The sequence below is a fragment of the Trematomus bernacchii genome, unplaced genomic scaffold (assembly GCF_902827165.1).
Source record: "Trematomus bernacchii unplaced genomic scaffold, fTreBer1.1, whole genome shotgun sequence".
Lineage (NCBI taxonomy): Eukaryota > Metazoa > Chordata > Actinopteri > Perciformes > Nototheniidae > Trematomus > Trematomus bernacchii.
In genome coordinates, this window is record NW_022987739.1 from 210,273 (window position 1) to 227,272 (window position 17,000).

General features: G+C 41.6%; 2 protein-coding genes across 2 annotated transcripts in view; one reads left to right on the forward strand and one right to left on the reverse strand.

The window, feature by feature from the left end:
* The window catches only part of LOC117496148 (NLR family CARD domain-containing protein 3-like), a gene marked incomplete at its 3' end in the record, with an annotated part of 682,747 nt that overhangs the window by 188,890 nt on the left and 476,857 nt on the right, over positions 1 to 17,000 (reverse strand). The window lies entirely within an intron of this gene.
* fbn2b (fibrillin 2b) overlaps positions 1 to 17,000 on the forward strand; it is a 109,264-nt gene that overhangs the window by 80,672 nt on the left and 11,592 nt on the right. Inside the window, 19 exon segments of the mRNA XM_034147073.1 lie at positions 5,223 to 5,356; positions 5,455 to 5,575; positions 5,932 to 6,081; positions 6,963 to 7,034; positions 7,240 to 7,365; positions 8,698 to 8,823; positions 9,685 to 9,810; positions 10,586 to 10,702; positions 11,025 to 11,153; positions 11,564 to 11,576; positions 11,578 to 11,681; positions 11,980 to 12,105; positions 12,230 to 12,382; positions 13,033 to 13,098; positions 13,183 to 13,308; positions 13,943 to 14,062; positions 14,154 to 14,276; positions 15,062 to 15,193; positions 15,832 to 15,957. Coding sequence (XP_034002964.1) covers positions 5,223 to 5,356; positions 5,455 to 5,575; positions 5,932 to 6,081; positions 6,963 to 7,034; positions 7,240 to 7,365; positions 8,698 to 8,823; positions 9,685 to 9,810; positions 10,586 to 10,702; positions 11,025 to 11,153; positions 11,564 to 11,576; positions 11,578 to 11,681; positions 11,980 to 12,105; positions 12,230 to 12,382; positions 13,033 to 13,098; positions 13,183 to 13,308; positions 13,943 to 14,062; positions 14,154 to 14,276; positions 15,062 to 15,193; positions 15,832 to 15,957 — 2,190 coding nt within the window.

A 17,000-nucleotide genomic window follows, 5' to 3' on the forward strand; every position in this document is an offset into this window, starting at 1 on the left:
CTCCGGACATCTGTGACGGAGGACAGTGCACCAACATCCCCGGAGAATACCGCTGCCTGTGTTACGACGGCTCATGGCCTCCATGGACATGAGGACGTGTATCGGTGAGAGGACAAGCAAAACTAAATCTAACTTTGCAAATCATTTTCTTTTGTTAACTGAGGTTCCTGTCTCATTATCTGTCAGTGTGATCTCTAAAGACAACTCATATTCTCACATATTATCGGTGTGTGTCCCCACTTGTGCGTCTAGACGTGAACGAGTGTGACTTGAACCCAAACATCTGTCTCCACGGCGACTGCGAGAACACCAAAGGCTCCTTCATCTGCCACTGTCAGCTGGGATACTTTGTGAAGAAGGGATCCACGGGCTGCACAGGTACACACACACACACACACACACACATGCACACACACACGCACGCACGCACGCACACACACACACACACACACAACACACCACACACACACTGGGTCTTTGTCCTTATCTGAGACGAGTGTTGAGACAGTTCACTCATGCATAAAGTATTTCCAGGTCTACAGTTTTTTTTAAACGACAATTTATTAATGACATACTACTTATAAATTAAAACTACCTGCTAAGCAAAAAACAAATGTTTAACCTCTATGCATGCCATAAATAAAGAACCATCTCACAACAACAACAAAAAACAAAGGCCAATGTTCCTTATTTTCATTTACATTGTTTCGTTTGATGTTCAAAGGGAAATAGCCAGTACCAGAATGTGTTGAAAGCTAATTGTTTCGTATGTCTCTCCAGATGTGATGAGTGTGAGATCGGAGCTCATAACTGCGACGCGCACGCCGCCTGCATCAACGTGCCGGGCAGCTTCAAGTGTCGCTGCAGAGACGGCTGGTTGGGAGACGGCCTCAAGTGTGTGGGTGAGTACAGGTCCATTTTAGGTTGTAAAACAAGTACACACACACAATAGACACAACATTGTGGTTTAAAATAAGCATAATATTTGTGGAACAGCAAGAGCGCTGGTATTGCGGGAGTTTATATATATATTTTTTTGTCATCTTGTGAAGATGGCGTTAAAAATCAATTAAAGTTTGAAGTAAAACAATTAAGTTTTGGTGAAATTGTCTTGTTACAGCAGCGTGTTAAAATGCATTGCACATGAGTTATACATATAAAACAATAACAACAAACATAAACAGATAAAGATATAGAAATATCTATAGAATACACAACATAAGATAAACAGATTAAGTTGGAAAATACTATATTAGACCCACATGCAGTTATTTGAGTTAAAATGTGAATGCAATGAGGTACAGTCTGATTACAATACACACAACTGGTTTAGGGTTTTGAAAGGGGTCAAAAGAAAGAAATCAGGTTAAACACTTTAAATTAAACCATATCAAGATCGGCTATTAATTCCTTATCCTTCCTCTCTCTCCCTGCAGATCAGGACGAGTGCTCTGCAGAGGATCACAACTGCAACCCCAACGCAGACTGTGTGAACACGCCGGGGTCCTACAGGTGCACCTGCAAGGAGGGCTTCAACGGGGACGGCTTCTTCTGCTCCGGTAACATCCCAAACGTTCAGATAATTCAACACTAGCTGCTATACATGTGTTGAAGCCATTTTGCATTTCTATCTTATTTCTATTTATAATGAAATATTATGAATGTTTTGTATATGATGTTTTATTATTGTTTTGATTGATGCCGACTATCAAGTATATTACGGTGGTGGCTCACATAGGCGTGGTTTTGGCCCTTTAATAGACGACAGGTGACAGGTGCTCACGATGAGTGGGAGGCGAACAATTTATTAACCGCGCGATAGAGACCGCATGGTGAATTCTGGATGAGAAAATGTACCCAAGATATATGGCTTCGAATCTTTTGTTTAAGAGTTTAGAGTTTTGGTTAGTATTTCGTCAGTTTTTCTTTAAATAAACGCCGATATCTGATCATTAATGTGGATGCGTGTTAGGAAAAATCTCGGCTTGAGCTTCAATATCAGGATGTATTTATTATCCTTGCAAGAATGGAAGTAGTCATCACATACAGAGGTTACTGTACATGGGACAAATAGTTCCCTGAACAGTGTCCTTCACATGCCTTAAATACAAAGAGGGAGTTACACAGTCACAAGATGGAGGAATACCGGTTCAAAGCAGTATTCAATGTTTAGATCAGATTAGCTAAGGCCTGCGTAAGCAATAAACATGACAGTCACATGTCTATCTCCATAGAGGCTGAATCATCATGTTAATCACATAGCTATCATATGCCTAAAACAGTCCTGATGCTCTTCTAGGTAATCATACATCCTGTCATGTACACAGCTACAGTTGGGATACCTTTGTTAGCATGTTACTCTCATATTGGAAGAGTACATTCAGTATCTTCCCAACAATGCGCGTTGATTTTTCTGACCGCTCATAACAACATGTGCACAGAGCTTTATTTATAACACGCTGGCCCCTCTGTTTCAGATATGGACGAGTGTGCGGACAACGTGAACCTGTGTGAGAACGGCCAGTGTCTGAATGCTCCGGGGGGGTACCGCTGCGAGTGTGAGATGGGCTTCACCCCCACCGAGGACAGCAAGGCCTGCCAAGGTGCTGCACTCACTCTGTCACATGTTATCCCTCTTACTGTGCTTTTTTCATGCTCTAATTAACATGTTATCTCGTGTTTGCTACAGACATCGACGAGTGTAATTTCCAGAACATCTGTGTGTTCGGAACGTGTCAGAACCTCCCCGGGATGTTCCGCTGTGTGTGTGACGACGGATACGAGCTGGACCGCAGCGGAGGAAACTGCACGGGTTAGTGCTGCTCTGAAACTCTAACATCTCTTACTTCAGACACAGAACAGACTCAGCTGATGTTCCCCGACCACAACATCTTCATTTATGTATTGCATTTCCAGATTAAATTATTTGACGAAAGATATCTATGATATGCATAGTCTACAATCATCTGTTTAGTCCCTCCATTTCTCTGTTTTTGTTGCATTGAATTTTTTTCTTGAATGCAAACATGCCACTAGAAAAACATAACAACAACAACAGAAACATATGTAGATGTCAAATGTATCCATAAGCAAAAACAAATGTCATGTTGTCAACAAAAGTCAATAAAAAAAAGTGAAAAACAAAAGTTAGCAACATAAATCAAGCAAAAAACATATTCATTATCAGTCTACCTTCAAACTAAAAAGTTAGTGTGTGACATAAAACAAGATTATAAATCATTAAGTAGTACAGCTACACAATTATTAGACAGAATATATTCAAGATATAAGAGTTCTACATTTTGAGTCCCTTCATTTTCTCGAGTTGCTCAACATACATGTCAGGAAGGTGTCTGTAACCTGATTTGTCTCTGTGTGTTGCAGACATTAACGAGTGTGCGGACCCTGTGAACTGCATCAACGGTCTGTGTGTGAACACGCCGGGCAGCTACCTGTGTAACTGCCCCGCCGACTTCGAGCTCAACCCCACCGGAGGGCTGCGTGGGTGAGTCAGAAACCTCCTGTAATAAGCTGATCATAATGAGGGACACCATGTGGGTCTCCTCCATTAAGCATGACTCTATGATGGACTATATCTAATGTATTTGGTATTGGATGGATGTGGATGGATGGATGGATGGATGGATGGATGGATGGATGGATGGATGGATGGATGGATGGATGGATGGATGGATGATGGATGGATGGATGGATGGATGGTGGATGGATGATGGATGGCTGGATGGATGGTGGATGGATGGGGGGATGGATGGGGGGATGGATGGATGGATGGTGTTGGCTGGATGCTGCTGCTGGATGGAGGATGGCTGGCTGCTGGCTGGCTGGATGGCTGGATGGATGGTGCTGGATGGATGGGTGGCTGGATGGATGGATGGATGGATGATGGATGGCTGGATGGATTGATGGATGGATGGATGGATGGTGGATGGATGGATGGATGGATGGATGTGATGGTGGATGGATGCTTTATTTAATTTCCCAATTTGGGAAATGTTTGCGTTGCAGCAGCATAAAAAACACAGGCAATGTTAATAAGAGAAATTAAGACACAAGAAATAAACATGTATTGTATGTTTATTTTGTATGTAAGCACCACGACACCAAGTCAAATTCCTCGTACGTGTCACCCTACCTGGTAATAAACCTGATTCTGATTCTGATTCTGAATATGTGACGTTCTCAGATACTCGTGTTGGGAACTGCTTCCTGGACATCCTGGCCCGCGGTGACGGAGGAATCTCCTGCAGCGCGGAGATCGGAGTGGGGGTGACCCGCGCCTCCTGCTGCTGCTCCCTGGGAGGAGCCTGGGGAAACCCCTGTGAACTCTGCCCCGCCCCCAACTCCAGTACGTACCACAGATTATAAGATTCACTGCTGAGTTTAAGGCCTAGTTACTCAGATCTGATGGTTAACTTGGGGTTTCAATTTCCTGTTTTCCCCACTCTGAATGAATAACAAACTAATCTGTGGTGTGTTTGTTGTCCTCTCTGTAGCGGAGTATAAGACTCTTTGTCCAGGAGGAGAGGGATTCAGACCCAACCCCATCACTGTGATCCTGGAAGGTAAACATCCTCTTTCTCTGTTTAACAGTCCTTTATACTATTACAAAATGTACATGTAGCAGGAAAACACTCAAATTAAACTATTACAGAATTACAACATGTACATAAAATATACATGAGTAACAGTCAATTTTTGTGCTACAGAAGAGCCAAAAGGGTTTGTTTATGGAGTACTTTTGAAAGAAGGAAATGCTAATTTGTGGTCTGAACACTAGTTGTTTGGGAATATTGAATTCATATATATATTATTCTAGTTCTTTCTTCCATTATCATTGTATACATGTATTGAGAATTGTCCTAAATTATGATGGTGAAAAAAGTTGAAGGCTTCAAAGTTGGCTTTGTGTCGTTTAAAATGCCAGAAATAACTTTGTCGTACAGCTGAGGTCTGAATAATAGTTTTTTCGGGAATATTTTATTCATATACTGTATATATTATTCTGGTTCTTTCTTCCATTATCATTGTATACATTTATTGAGAATTGTCCTAAATTATGACGTGAAAAGATTTGATGTAATCAGGCTTCAAAGTTGGCTTTGGTTTTTCACTGTTTTCAAAGGAACGACTTATTGTTTACTTTGGGTTGTGTCGATTAAAGTGCCAGAAATAAATTTATATGGATTGTAATTCCTCTCCAGATATCGATGAGTGCCAGGAGCTACCAGGTCTGTGTCAGGGTGGAAACTGTGTGAACACCTTCGGGAGTTTCCAGTGTGAATGTCCCGCCGGATACTACCTGAACGAGGAGACCCGCATCTGTGAGGGTAAGAACTGAGAGGTCATATCATCAGGATCACTTTACAGGATTATTAACCATCTGCCCTCACCTCATATCGTCTTCATCTTATCGTTACCTGCAGGATATCGATGATGTGCACCACTCACATCGGGATCTGTGGACGCGGGTACCTGCCATACAACACGCTGGGCAACTACACCTGTGTGTGCCCCCCCGAGTACATGCAGGTCAACGGAGGAAACAACTGCATGGGGTGAGTAGGAAAAAACACTCCAAGAAATAAAACTCTCATCATGTAGTATTTTGGACTTTTTTAAGAAATTTTTTATTATCCAGAATATTTTATTGTTCATTTTCTATTTCACTTTTTAAGTATTTGTATTGTTTTCTCCATCTATCTATCTATCTATCTATCTATCTATCTATCTATCTATCTATCTATCTATCTATCTATCTATCTATCTATCTATCTATCTATCTATCTATCTATCTATCTATATATCTATCTATATATCTATCTATCTATCTACTGGAAATATACTTTTTACTGTAAGTGCTGGCTTTCAGGTGTTGGATATTAAAGCGCTGTGTTCCTCTTTGTAATGCAGACATGAGGAAGAGCGTGTGTTACCGTAACTACAACGACACGTGTGAGAACGAGCTGTCCTTCAACATGACCAAGAAGATGTGCTGCTGCGCCTACAACGTGGGGAAAGCCTGGAACAAACCCTGCGAGTCCTGTCCCACTCCGGCCACCAGTGAGTCTCAAAGAAGATGTATTTTTTGAAACTAGTGTTAAAGGTCACCTATTATGCAAAATCCCCCTGTTCATGTCTCTTCTACATCACCATGTGTCCCCTCTTGTTCATGTCTCTTCTACATCAACATGTGTCCCCTCTTGTTCATGTCTCTTCTACATCAACATGTGTCCCCTCTTCTTCATGTCTCTTCTACATCAACATGTGTCCCCTCTTGTTCATGTCTCTTCTACATCAACATGTGTCCCCTCTTGTTCATGTCTCTTCTACATCAACATGTGTCCCCTCTGTGAGACTCTGAAAGTTTCAGGAACAAAGATTCTCTCTCTTTTTGTCCTGATCCATTTCTATAAAAACCTGTCTGAAAATGAGCTGATCAGATTTTGGCCACTTTATGATGTCATGATGTTTTGGCTTGTGTAACCATTAGCCAATCAGCAACCAAGGTAACCCCCCTCCCCCACCTTATCACCTGCATCTCCTCCTTGAGCACCATTGTGTTCTTTGTAACCAAAGATCTCTCAGAGGGGCGTGGGGAGGGGCTCCTTATTTTCATCTAAAGTAACAGACAGAGAATCAGCACTTTGGAAACAGGGCTGAAACAGAGGGGATTATGGGTAATGCTGCAATGATCTATTTGGTGTTTCAGACAAACACTTCTGAGACCTATAATATATTGATGAAAAACAGTATAGTAGGGGACTTTTAATGCATGTAAATGGTCTGCAACTGATCACTGAACATGATAAAACCAGCAAAGACATTTGACACAGGACTAAGACTAAATCAAATTAAAAAACGGATAAAATGACGTTCAAACAAGTGTTGAAATATCACTGCACAATAACTTGTATTCACTGAGTGTTTCCTGTGTGTTTCAGCTGAGTACCAGTTGCTGTGTGGGAACCAGGCTCCTGGCTTCATCATCGACATCCACACTGGAAAGCCCGTCGGTAAGATCATTATTTGAAATGTATTTCTATATTATTTACCAGGTGTTTGTGTTGTGACAGAATGCTAAATGCTTTCAATGTTTGTCGTGAAGCACTTTCAATTGCCTTGTTGTTAAAATGTGTTTTCACAACCAGTAAAAAGTGTGAAAAAGTGCTGCTGTTACAACGTTCATTTTGCATAATATCTGGTGTGTGTTTTGTGCAGATATTGATGAGTGCAGGGAGATCCCCGGTATCTGTGCCAACGGAGTGTGTATCAATCAGATCGGGAGCTTCCGCTGTGAGTGTCCGATGGGCTTCAGCTACAACAACATCCTGCTCATCTGTGAAGGTACGACACACGTTAACTTTCTTCTGTTTTGTTCATCTTACTGTGTCGAATGCTATAAAAGATAACGGTCATTACCTGGGATTCGAAAACCAGTTTCCCTATTATAAGACAATGTGCACATGGTTATGATACAAAGACTTACTCTCTCTTACTATTTGTGTTTCCCTCTTTGTCTCACACGTGCACACACTTTTACCTCTGCACTTTGTATCTCCTCTTTTGACCCTGCTGCTTAATTATTTTAGGCTATTGCATATAATGAAGCACACGTTTTTAAAGTGGGAGGCAAGCTTTCCAAGAGGGGCACCTGGCAAATATTAGTGATCCAAAGAAGGCATAGAATAGCAGTAGTAGTATTTCTGTCTTTGACTCACTTGAAGACTGATAACTGCTTCAGGACGGACCTTTTTTGTGTATTTGGTCTAATCCAAAGTTATGTCAAAGAGCAATTGTAGGCTAGCTTTGCTCAATTTGCTTTATAACCGAGTATCTACAGGCATCCAAGTTGTTAGGAAAATATCACTCGACACCGGGATGAGAATCAATAGTCAGGTACTAATGTATTCTTGCAAGAAGGAGCTGAGTTAAGTCACATACAAAGGATATGGTTCAACTCACACACATGAGGTATGCTGGAAGTAACATCAAGCTTATATAGTCTAAAGTCAGGAGGTACCAAACAGTGTCGTACTGTAAATCGGTTTGGGCGTCATCAGGTGTCGGGAAGGCGTCGGGACATCTCTGGAAAGGCAGTGTTGCTCTTTGCCCCTCAAAGAGGAGAGGAGACAAAGTGTGTGCTCTTGTTGGTATCAACAACATGAATTATGCCCTGCCTTCTTCTATCTACGAAGAGGCAGCTGCAAAGTCACACACAGTATCATGCCCATCAGAAAAGCCATAATAAAGAAGACACCTTGTATTTTCTCCAACACAAGTATTGACCAAACACTAACCAAGTGAACTAAGGTGATGTAAGGGTGCTCCTTTTCCCCAGATTTGCTGAGGAAAGGCCAGCAGGTTCAGACTTTAAATCTCCTGGTATAGAGTATATCATGTACTCACTCCTGGCACACACATGCACCACCTTTGTTGCACTAAGTCCCACCTATACAGTCACATAAAGGCGCACCCACACATTAATACAGCTCCACTCACTCAGGCCCTTTAACTCCAGTCCACTCAGTGCAGTCAAAGCTGCTTTCCTCCTGAGTTATGTCGTTGTAAAGACAGTATGGTGACTCCTCTGAATGAAGGAGAGTTGTGTTTTTTCTCCGGAGCAGACAGTTATGGATTCAGTGATTGATGTTTTTCTCTCCCCCCCCCTTCGTTTAGATATTGATGAGTGTAACAGCGGGGACAACCTGTGCCAACGCAACGCCAACTGCATCAACATCCCAGGAAGTTACCGCTGCGAGTGTTCGCCGGGATTCAAGCTGTCGCCCAGCGGGGCCTGTGTGGGTGAGTGGAGGTCTTACTGGGGCATCTTCTCTTAACATGCCATGGAGGTGTTTTGTGTTGGTCAAGTGGGGGAAATGTCAAACTAAGCATCTCTTGTTGATGGATTTTAATTTGCATTCACTGGAGAGAGGAGAATCTGCTGAGGTGAGCTGTTTTACTACAAACCCACCCTGTTTAATATTTTACTGTCGTGAAATGTTCATGTCTGAATATTCAAAAAGAAAAACACCAAAACAAGAGATCCAACTTTAATTTAACGCAGGACCTGGACATGCTGAAACAAATAGAAAATATCATATAAGAATATATAAGATTATAAAAACACATAACATAAAGGGAGAATCCTGCAGAAGAAATAGTAATTTAGTTGATTAACAAAACATCTATCAGTAGTTTTGAAGTGATTAATCATAGAAAATAAACCAGTTAAGTTTTTTGGTTATGTGTTTTTCATATTATTGTTTATTTTGTGTCTATGATTTAAGATAAAACACATTATAAATGTGCACAAACATAACAGATAATAGATTATATAAAGTGCAGGGAGAGGCAGAAAACCCATTGCAGCCTCCAACTAAATAATGTTAGAATTCGTTAACATACAAACAAAAAGACAAGTGCAAAATCGAACAATATGTATTAAAACAACAATTACATTCAAATTAAAAATGTTTAAAAAAGTGTATGAATGTGTCTTTATATGTGTGGTGTGTGTGTTTAAAGGCATCATTTCGGGCTCTGGTAAATCATGATGGGCAACACTTTATGACATTTTAAAGGCTAACTCAATAACTACAATACTTAAATGTTGCATCTCTTTTACCGATACATTAACAACTTTAATTCTTTTTTGATTTTCAGACCGTAATGAGTGCCAGGAGATCCCTAACGTGTGCAGCCATGGAGAGTGCATCGACACGCAGGGGAGCTACCGCTGCATCTGCCAGAACGGATTCAAGGCCACTGCCGACCAGACCATGTGCATGGGTGAGAAACACGAGACGACATGAGAAACAACGTCAAACGTTACTGAGATACACCACACTGTGTTGCATGTCATCCTGCAGAGTTACTCAGTAGCAGAGGTGGGAAGTAGTAAAGTACAAATACTTCGTTACTGTACTTAAGTACATTTTTCAGTACTTTACTCCACTGCTTATTTTTTTGATGACTTTTTACTTTGACTTCTTACATTTTGAACCCAAATACCTGTACTTTCTACTTCTTACATTTTGAACACAAATACCTGTACTTTCTACTTCTTACATTTCCCAAACAGGCTGGTTCCTTTAGTTTGAATGTGTGTTTGGTGGCGTGATCATTATTATTTAGAGTCATTGCGTGCCTATTGATTTGAACACGATCCGTGTATCCATCATTTCCTGGTCTTCTCTAAAGAAGAGGGACCAATGAAAACGTTGTCATGTTGCCGTTGTTCAGCATGGAAACATTCATTAGCTAACAATGACATTATTGTTCTATTAATATAAAGGGAGGTCAGGTACTCTTTAAAACAGCTGCTAGTTATGGGTACTTTTTACTTAAGTACATTTCAAAGCCCTCTTTACTTTTACTTGAGTAAAGAAGTTTAGTCAGTACTAGTACTTTACCAGAGTATTTTTAAACACGAATATCTGTACTTCTACTTGAGTAAAGGATGTGTGTACTTTTGCCATCTCTGCTCAGTAGCAACCACACTATGCACACTTCCTATATCTGCCTGTTTTTTCTGTCTAAATGTGTTTCTCTCTGTGTTTCCCAGACATCGATGAGTGTGACAGACAGCCGTGTGGTAACGGCACCTGTAAGAACACGGTGGGCTCCTACAACTGCCTCTGCTTCCCCGGCTTCGAGCTCACGCACAACAACGACTGCATGGGTACGGATCATTCACCAGGGACCACAAGATACTTAAAAAGTCCTAAAATGCATCTAAAACGTAGGCCGTAATTGGATTTAAAATACAATGGCTGTGCAAGTAATTTAACCTAAACTTTCTCTGTAGTTGTATTACATTTGGGAAACATTCAGACCTAAGTCAGACTTTGTTTTGACTCTTCAGTTTTAAAAAGAATCGTATATACTAGCCAATATTTTTCCGGTTGTATTGCGCCTGTAAACCTCTACTACTGTTTCTAAAGGAGGTCAGAAATCAGAGGACTGTTTAGCGATGCCTAACCTTTGACATGTTTATCCTCCAGACATCGACGAGTGCAGCGCTCTGCAGGGTCAGGTGTGCAGGAACGGGCAGTGCATCAACGGGCTGGGGTCCTTCCAGTGTCTCTGCCACGAGGGCTACGAGAGCACTCCGGACGGGAAGAACTGCGTCGGTAAGTCAGGCATTAAATAGACAAGATCAATAAGAGCAGGGTGGAGTATTTATACGTTTTCTTTACAGCTGCAACACTTATTACGATCAATTATTTGTTGATCGAAAGAAGATTTTGCCAACTGTTTTGAAAATTGCTCCAATTGTTTAAATAATTGTTCATGCAGAAATGTAGTAGATGTTAGTTTCTACCCCTCAACTATGGTGATTCCCCTTGTCCATTTTATATCATTTTAAGTCATTTTGAAGTGAGAATCTTTCCATTTTTGAGGCAACAAGACTCGCCTTTGGACTTTGTTTCCATACAGTAATTAACAACAGTTTATAGACCAATCGATTCACACAATGAAGGAATGTTATCGTTAGTTGCATCCCAAGATTTCCACATATTCTTTTCGAATTTTTCCACAGATATCAATGAGTGTGAGCCTCCCCGGCACCTGCTCTCCAGGAACTTGTCAGAACCTGGACGGATCTTTCAGATGTATCTGTCCTCCTGGCTACGAGGTGCAGAACGACCAGTGTATAGGTAAGTCACACACACACACACACACACACACACACACACACACACACACACACACACACACCTCTCTCTCTCTCTCTCTCTCTCTCTCTCTCTCTCTCTCTCTCTCTCTCTCTCTCTCTCTCTCTCTCTCTCTCTCTCTCTCTCTCTCTCTCTCTCTCTCTCTCACACACACACAGAGAGCTCAGACTTAAATGCTCCCATCAGTATCCCAGTACAACCCAGCCATCTGCTCTAAAAACACCTCCACCCTCTCCCCACCTCTCTTAATCCTCCCCTCCTCTTCTCGCTCTCTGCTCAGATATCAACGAGTGTGAGGTGGAGCCCAACATCTGCCAGTTTGGGACCTGCACCAACACCCCCGGCAGCTTCCAGTGCACCTGCCAGTCGGGCTTCGTCCTCTCGGAGAACAAGCGGCGCTGCTACGGTGAGAGAACATCTGGAATAAATGTGTTGATGTAACACTTGTATCCCTGATACTGTGGTGATTTTGTCTTTGAGTGTCACATGAATAACCAACCAATTACTGTCCATCTCTTTCCTCATGGCAGACACCAGAGAGAGCTTCTGTTTCACTAAATTTGAGGCTGGGAAATGCTCCGTCCCCAAAGCTCTGAACACCACCAAGGCTAAGTGCTGCTGCAGCAAGATGCCCGGAGAGGGCTGGGGGCTGCCCTGCGAGCTGTGCCCCCGAGAGAGCGAGGGTGTGTGAGACACAGACACACAACACACACACACACACACACACACACACACACACACACACACAACACACACACACACACACACACACACACACACACACACACACACACACACACACACACACACACACACACACACACACACACACACACACACACACACACACCACACACACACACACACACACACACACACACACCACACACACACACACACACACACACACACACACACACACACACCACACACACACACACACACACATACAGATCTTTTACCACCTACGTTTGTTTTGAATAACTTGTTCCTTTACAAATGTCCACAAATCCACATATTTCTACATCAACAGTTTTTTTTCTACTCTACAGTATTTAATTTCACAATTTGTTTTATCTTATTCTATTTTATATTATATATATTATTATTTCTTGATCTTACTTGCATTATTATGTCTTTATTTCTTCATCTTTTTTATGTCTTAAATATATGACATTTTGCATCGTTGGAGGAGCCTGGGATTAAGATGTTCACTACCACATCTCCTCTGTAGCTATTGTGCATATGACAATTAACCGTTGGAACTTTCTCACGTGCACACAGAAACATTTGCTAAATAATAATGTGTACCTTTTTTTCTATGTGTCTGTAGCAGCTTTTGACACACTCTGTCCTTTCGGGCACGGAGCCCTGCCTGGACTCGGCGATACTCGTGAAGGTGAGTGCCGTAACGCAAATCTACTCCAGTAGACAATTGTGGAGGTTTTGTTAAAACATGCTTATTTTCTCTTGCTCTCTTTAGACATGAATGAGTGTCTGGACAACCCGGGCATCTGTCAGAACGGGATCTGCATCAACACAGACGGCTCGTTCCGCTGCGAGTGTCCCTTCGGTTTCAACCTGGATTACACCGGGGTCAACTGTATTGGTAAGATGGTTTCTAGAAATAACACTGAGATCATAGATGTACTGTAGAGCTGAGTACTTTGAGTTATTGTCTCAAAAAGAGCAGGAGAACGGCTGTCTTTTGTTAAGGGGCTTTATTGCCATGTCACAGAATATATGACCAAAAGGTAGGATGTTCTTTTTTAACACCAGTAACTAGAGGTGTTGCCTTGAGTCACACTTACCTAAGGACTGATTTGACTTTGACTTCAGCCTCTTGATTAGAATACTTGATACCTTTTGATACCAAGTTTAAAGTAAAAAGAGTGCCACAAGTTTTAACCAACTTTAACAACATGAATTCCCAGCAAGTCAACACTTAATTCCCCAGATACATTGTGATCAACACAACACAAGTTTCAAGTAGGCAGAGTATGCAGGTTGAAAATGGCATTGCATTTGTTAAAGTGCGCACCATTACTCGTGATCTAAAACTCAATGTTTATCATTTGCTACTTAAATGCAAAAACATTGAACTTCTGCCAGTAGAAGCTTCCTCCTGCATAGCATCCTGATCAGTTTTCTAACATTTAAACTGCTAATGAGTGCTTTTATAACGTCAGGTACAGAATACATGATCTAACTGCCTCTTCTTTCTACTCTCCGCTTTTCTCCAGACACTGACGAGTGCTCGATTGGAAACCCTTGTGGGAATGGAACCTGCACCAACGTGGTCGGAGGATTCGAGTGTACGTGCCAGGACGGATTCGAACCCGGAGCCATGATGACCTGCGAGGGTCAGTCATTCACACAGTCACTCATGTTACACGTATTTTATTATTTTGTAATGGGTTAATTAAAGGATCCTTTCTCTCTTCTTGACTCCAGACATCAACGAGTGCTCCCAGAATCCCTTGCTGTGTGCCTTCCGGTGCGTGAACACTTTTGGTTCCTATGAGTGCATGTGCCCCGGTGGCTACGTGCTGCGAGAGGACCAGCGCATGTGCAGAGGTGAGAGCACGGACGACTTACTATGTGTTTAAAGGTCTCCTATCATGCAAAATGATAAATATAAATATGTGTCCCCGGTGTGTCAGGGAACTCACAAAGTGTCAGAAAATAAAACCCTCTCTCTTTTCCTCCGAACCGAAATCTAAAAAACGGGGCTACAACGGAGCTGATCCAGATTTGCGTCCGATATGACGTAATATCGGAAATCTGGACCCACGGCACTATCAGAGACATCGCTATCAGAAACATCGCTATCAGAAACATCGCTATCAGAAACATCGCTATCAGAAACAATGCACAACGTGTTTTGGACGTAAAATGGTCTTTGTTTACATTAGCAAGCATCGCTAACACTCAGAGCTAACCTATACTGGAGAAAGTATGTGTAAAAAAGCAGGAAATAAAAAAAGGAACTCACCTTGTGGTAAGCCTGAGAGAGAAAAAGCATTTGAGCTCCATACTGTTTCAGAAATAATCCTTGATGTGGTTTGGAACATGATATGGCGTTTCATCACGGCAGCATTTAGCTGTATCTCGTAGAATCAAGCTAAGGACCCAGAATCAGCATTCCTCTAACAGGGCTGAAACAGAGGGATATGAGGGATTTCTAAAATGCATGATCTGTTTGGTATTTTGAGCAAAACACATCATAGACATGTTATATATATATCTTTATATATCTGAGACCCATAATATATGCCTAACAATAGCATGATAGGAGACCTTTAACTGTCACTTCTATCTGCTGTTTTACCTACTGACCCTCTCTCTGTATCCCTCCCCAGACCAGGACGAGTGCTCTGAGGGGATGGATGACTGCGACTCCAAGGGCATGACCTGTAAGAACCTGATCGGGACCTTCATGTGTATTTGCCCCCCCGGCATGCAGCGCAGACCCGATGGAGAGGGCTGTATGGGTGAGTGAAAATGTTTAAAGGTCACCTATTATTCAAAATCCACTTCTTCATGTCTCTTCTACATCAACATGTGTCCCCTCTGTGTAAAGAGATTCTGAAAGTTTCAGGAACAAAGATTCTCTCTCTTTTTGTCCTGATTTATATAAAAACCTGTCTGAAAATGAGCTGATCAGATTTTGGCCACTTTATGATGTCATAACGATGTTTTGGCTTGTGTGACCATTAGCCAATCACCAACCAAGGTAACCCCCCCCCCCCCCCCCCCCCCCCCCACCTTATCACCTGAATCTCCTCCTAGAGCACCATTGTGTTCTTTGTAACCAAATATCTCTCAGAGGGGCGTGGGGAGGGGCTCCTTATTTTCATCTAAAGTAACAGACAGAGAATCAGCACTTTTGAAACAGGGCTGAAACAGAGGGGGTTATGGGATGCTGCAATGATCTGTTTGGTGTTTGGAGCCAAACACTTCAGAGACACGTTTGTATATATCTGACACCTATAATATACTGATGAAAAACAGTATAATAGGGGACCTTTAAGATCTCCATAACTTTCACTCAATATCTGCTACTACTGCTACTGGAATTGTCCGCCCCTCTTCCCATGTCCTCATCCTCTCTTTCTCCGAACTCATGCAGATCTGAACGAGTGCCGCGCCAAACCGGGCATCTGTAAGAACGGCCGCTGTGTGAACACGGTGGGGAGTTACCGCTGCGAGTGCAACGACGGCTTCGAGTCCAGCGTCACTGGAACTGAATGCATTGGTAAGATCCGGTGAAAAGCTTGTTGTCACCAGAGGTGGGAAGTAGTGGAGTACAAATACTTCGTTACTGTACTTAAGTACATTTCTCTGGTATCAGTACTTTACTCTACTACTTATTTTTCTGACCACTTTTTACTTTGACTTCTTACATTTTGAACACAAATACCTGTACTTTCTACTTCTTACATTTTGAACACAAATACCTGTACTTTCTACTTCTCACATTTTGAACACAAATACCTGTACTTTCTACTTGTTACATTTTGAACACAAATACCTGTACTTTCTACTTCTTACATTTTGAACACAAATACCTGAACTTTCTACTTCTTACATGTTGAACACAAATACCTGTACTTTCTACTTCTTACATTTTGAACACAAATACCTGTACTTTCTACTTCTTACATGTTGAACACAAATACCTGTACTTTCTACTTCTTACATGTTGAACACAAATACCTGTACTTTCTACTTCTTACATGTTGAACACAAATACCTGTACTTTCTACTTCTTACATGTTGAACCCAAATACCTGTACTTTTACTTCTTACATTTTGAACACAAATACCTGTACTTTCTACTTCTCACATTTCCCAAACAGGCTGGTTCCTTTAGTTTGAATGTGTGTTTGGTGGCGTGATCATTATTATTTAGAGTCATTGCGTGCCTATTGATTTGAACACGATCCGTGTATCCATCATTTCCTGGTCTTCTCTAAAGAAGAGGGACCAATGAAAACGTTGTCATGTTGCCGTTGTTCAGCATGGAAACATTCATTAGCTAACAATGACATTATTGTTCTATTAATATAAAGGGAGGTCAGGTACTCTTTAAAACAGATGGTAGTTACAGTATTTGGAAGCCCATACTTTGTTACTTTTACTTGAGTAAAGAAGTTTAGTCAGTACTTCTACTTTTATCAGAGTATTTTTAAACACGAGTATCTGTACTTGTACTTGAGTAAAGAATGTGCGTACTTTTCCCATCTCTGGTTGTTACACATTATAAGTCAAAAGTCAAAGTCAACTTTATTGTCAATC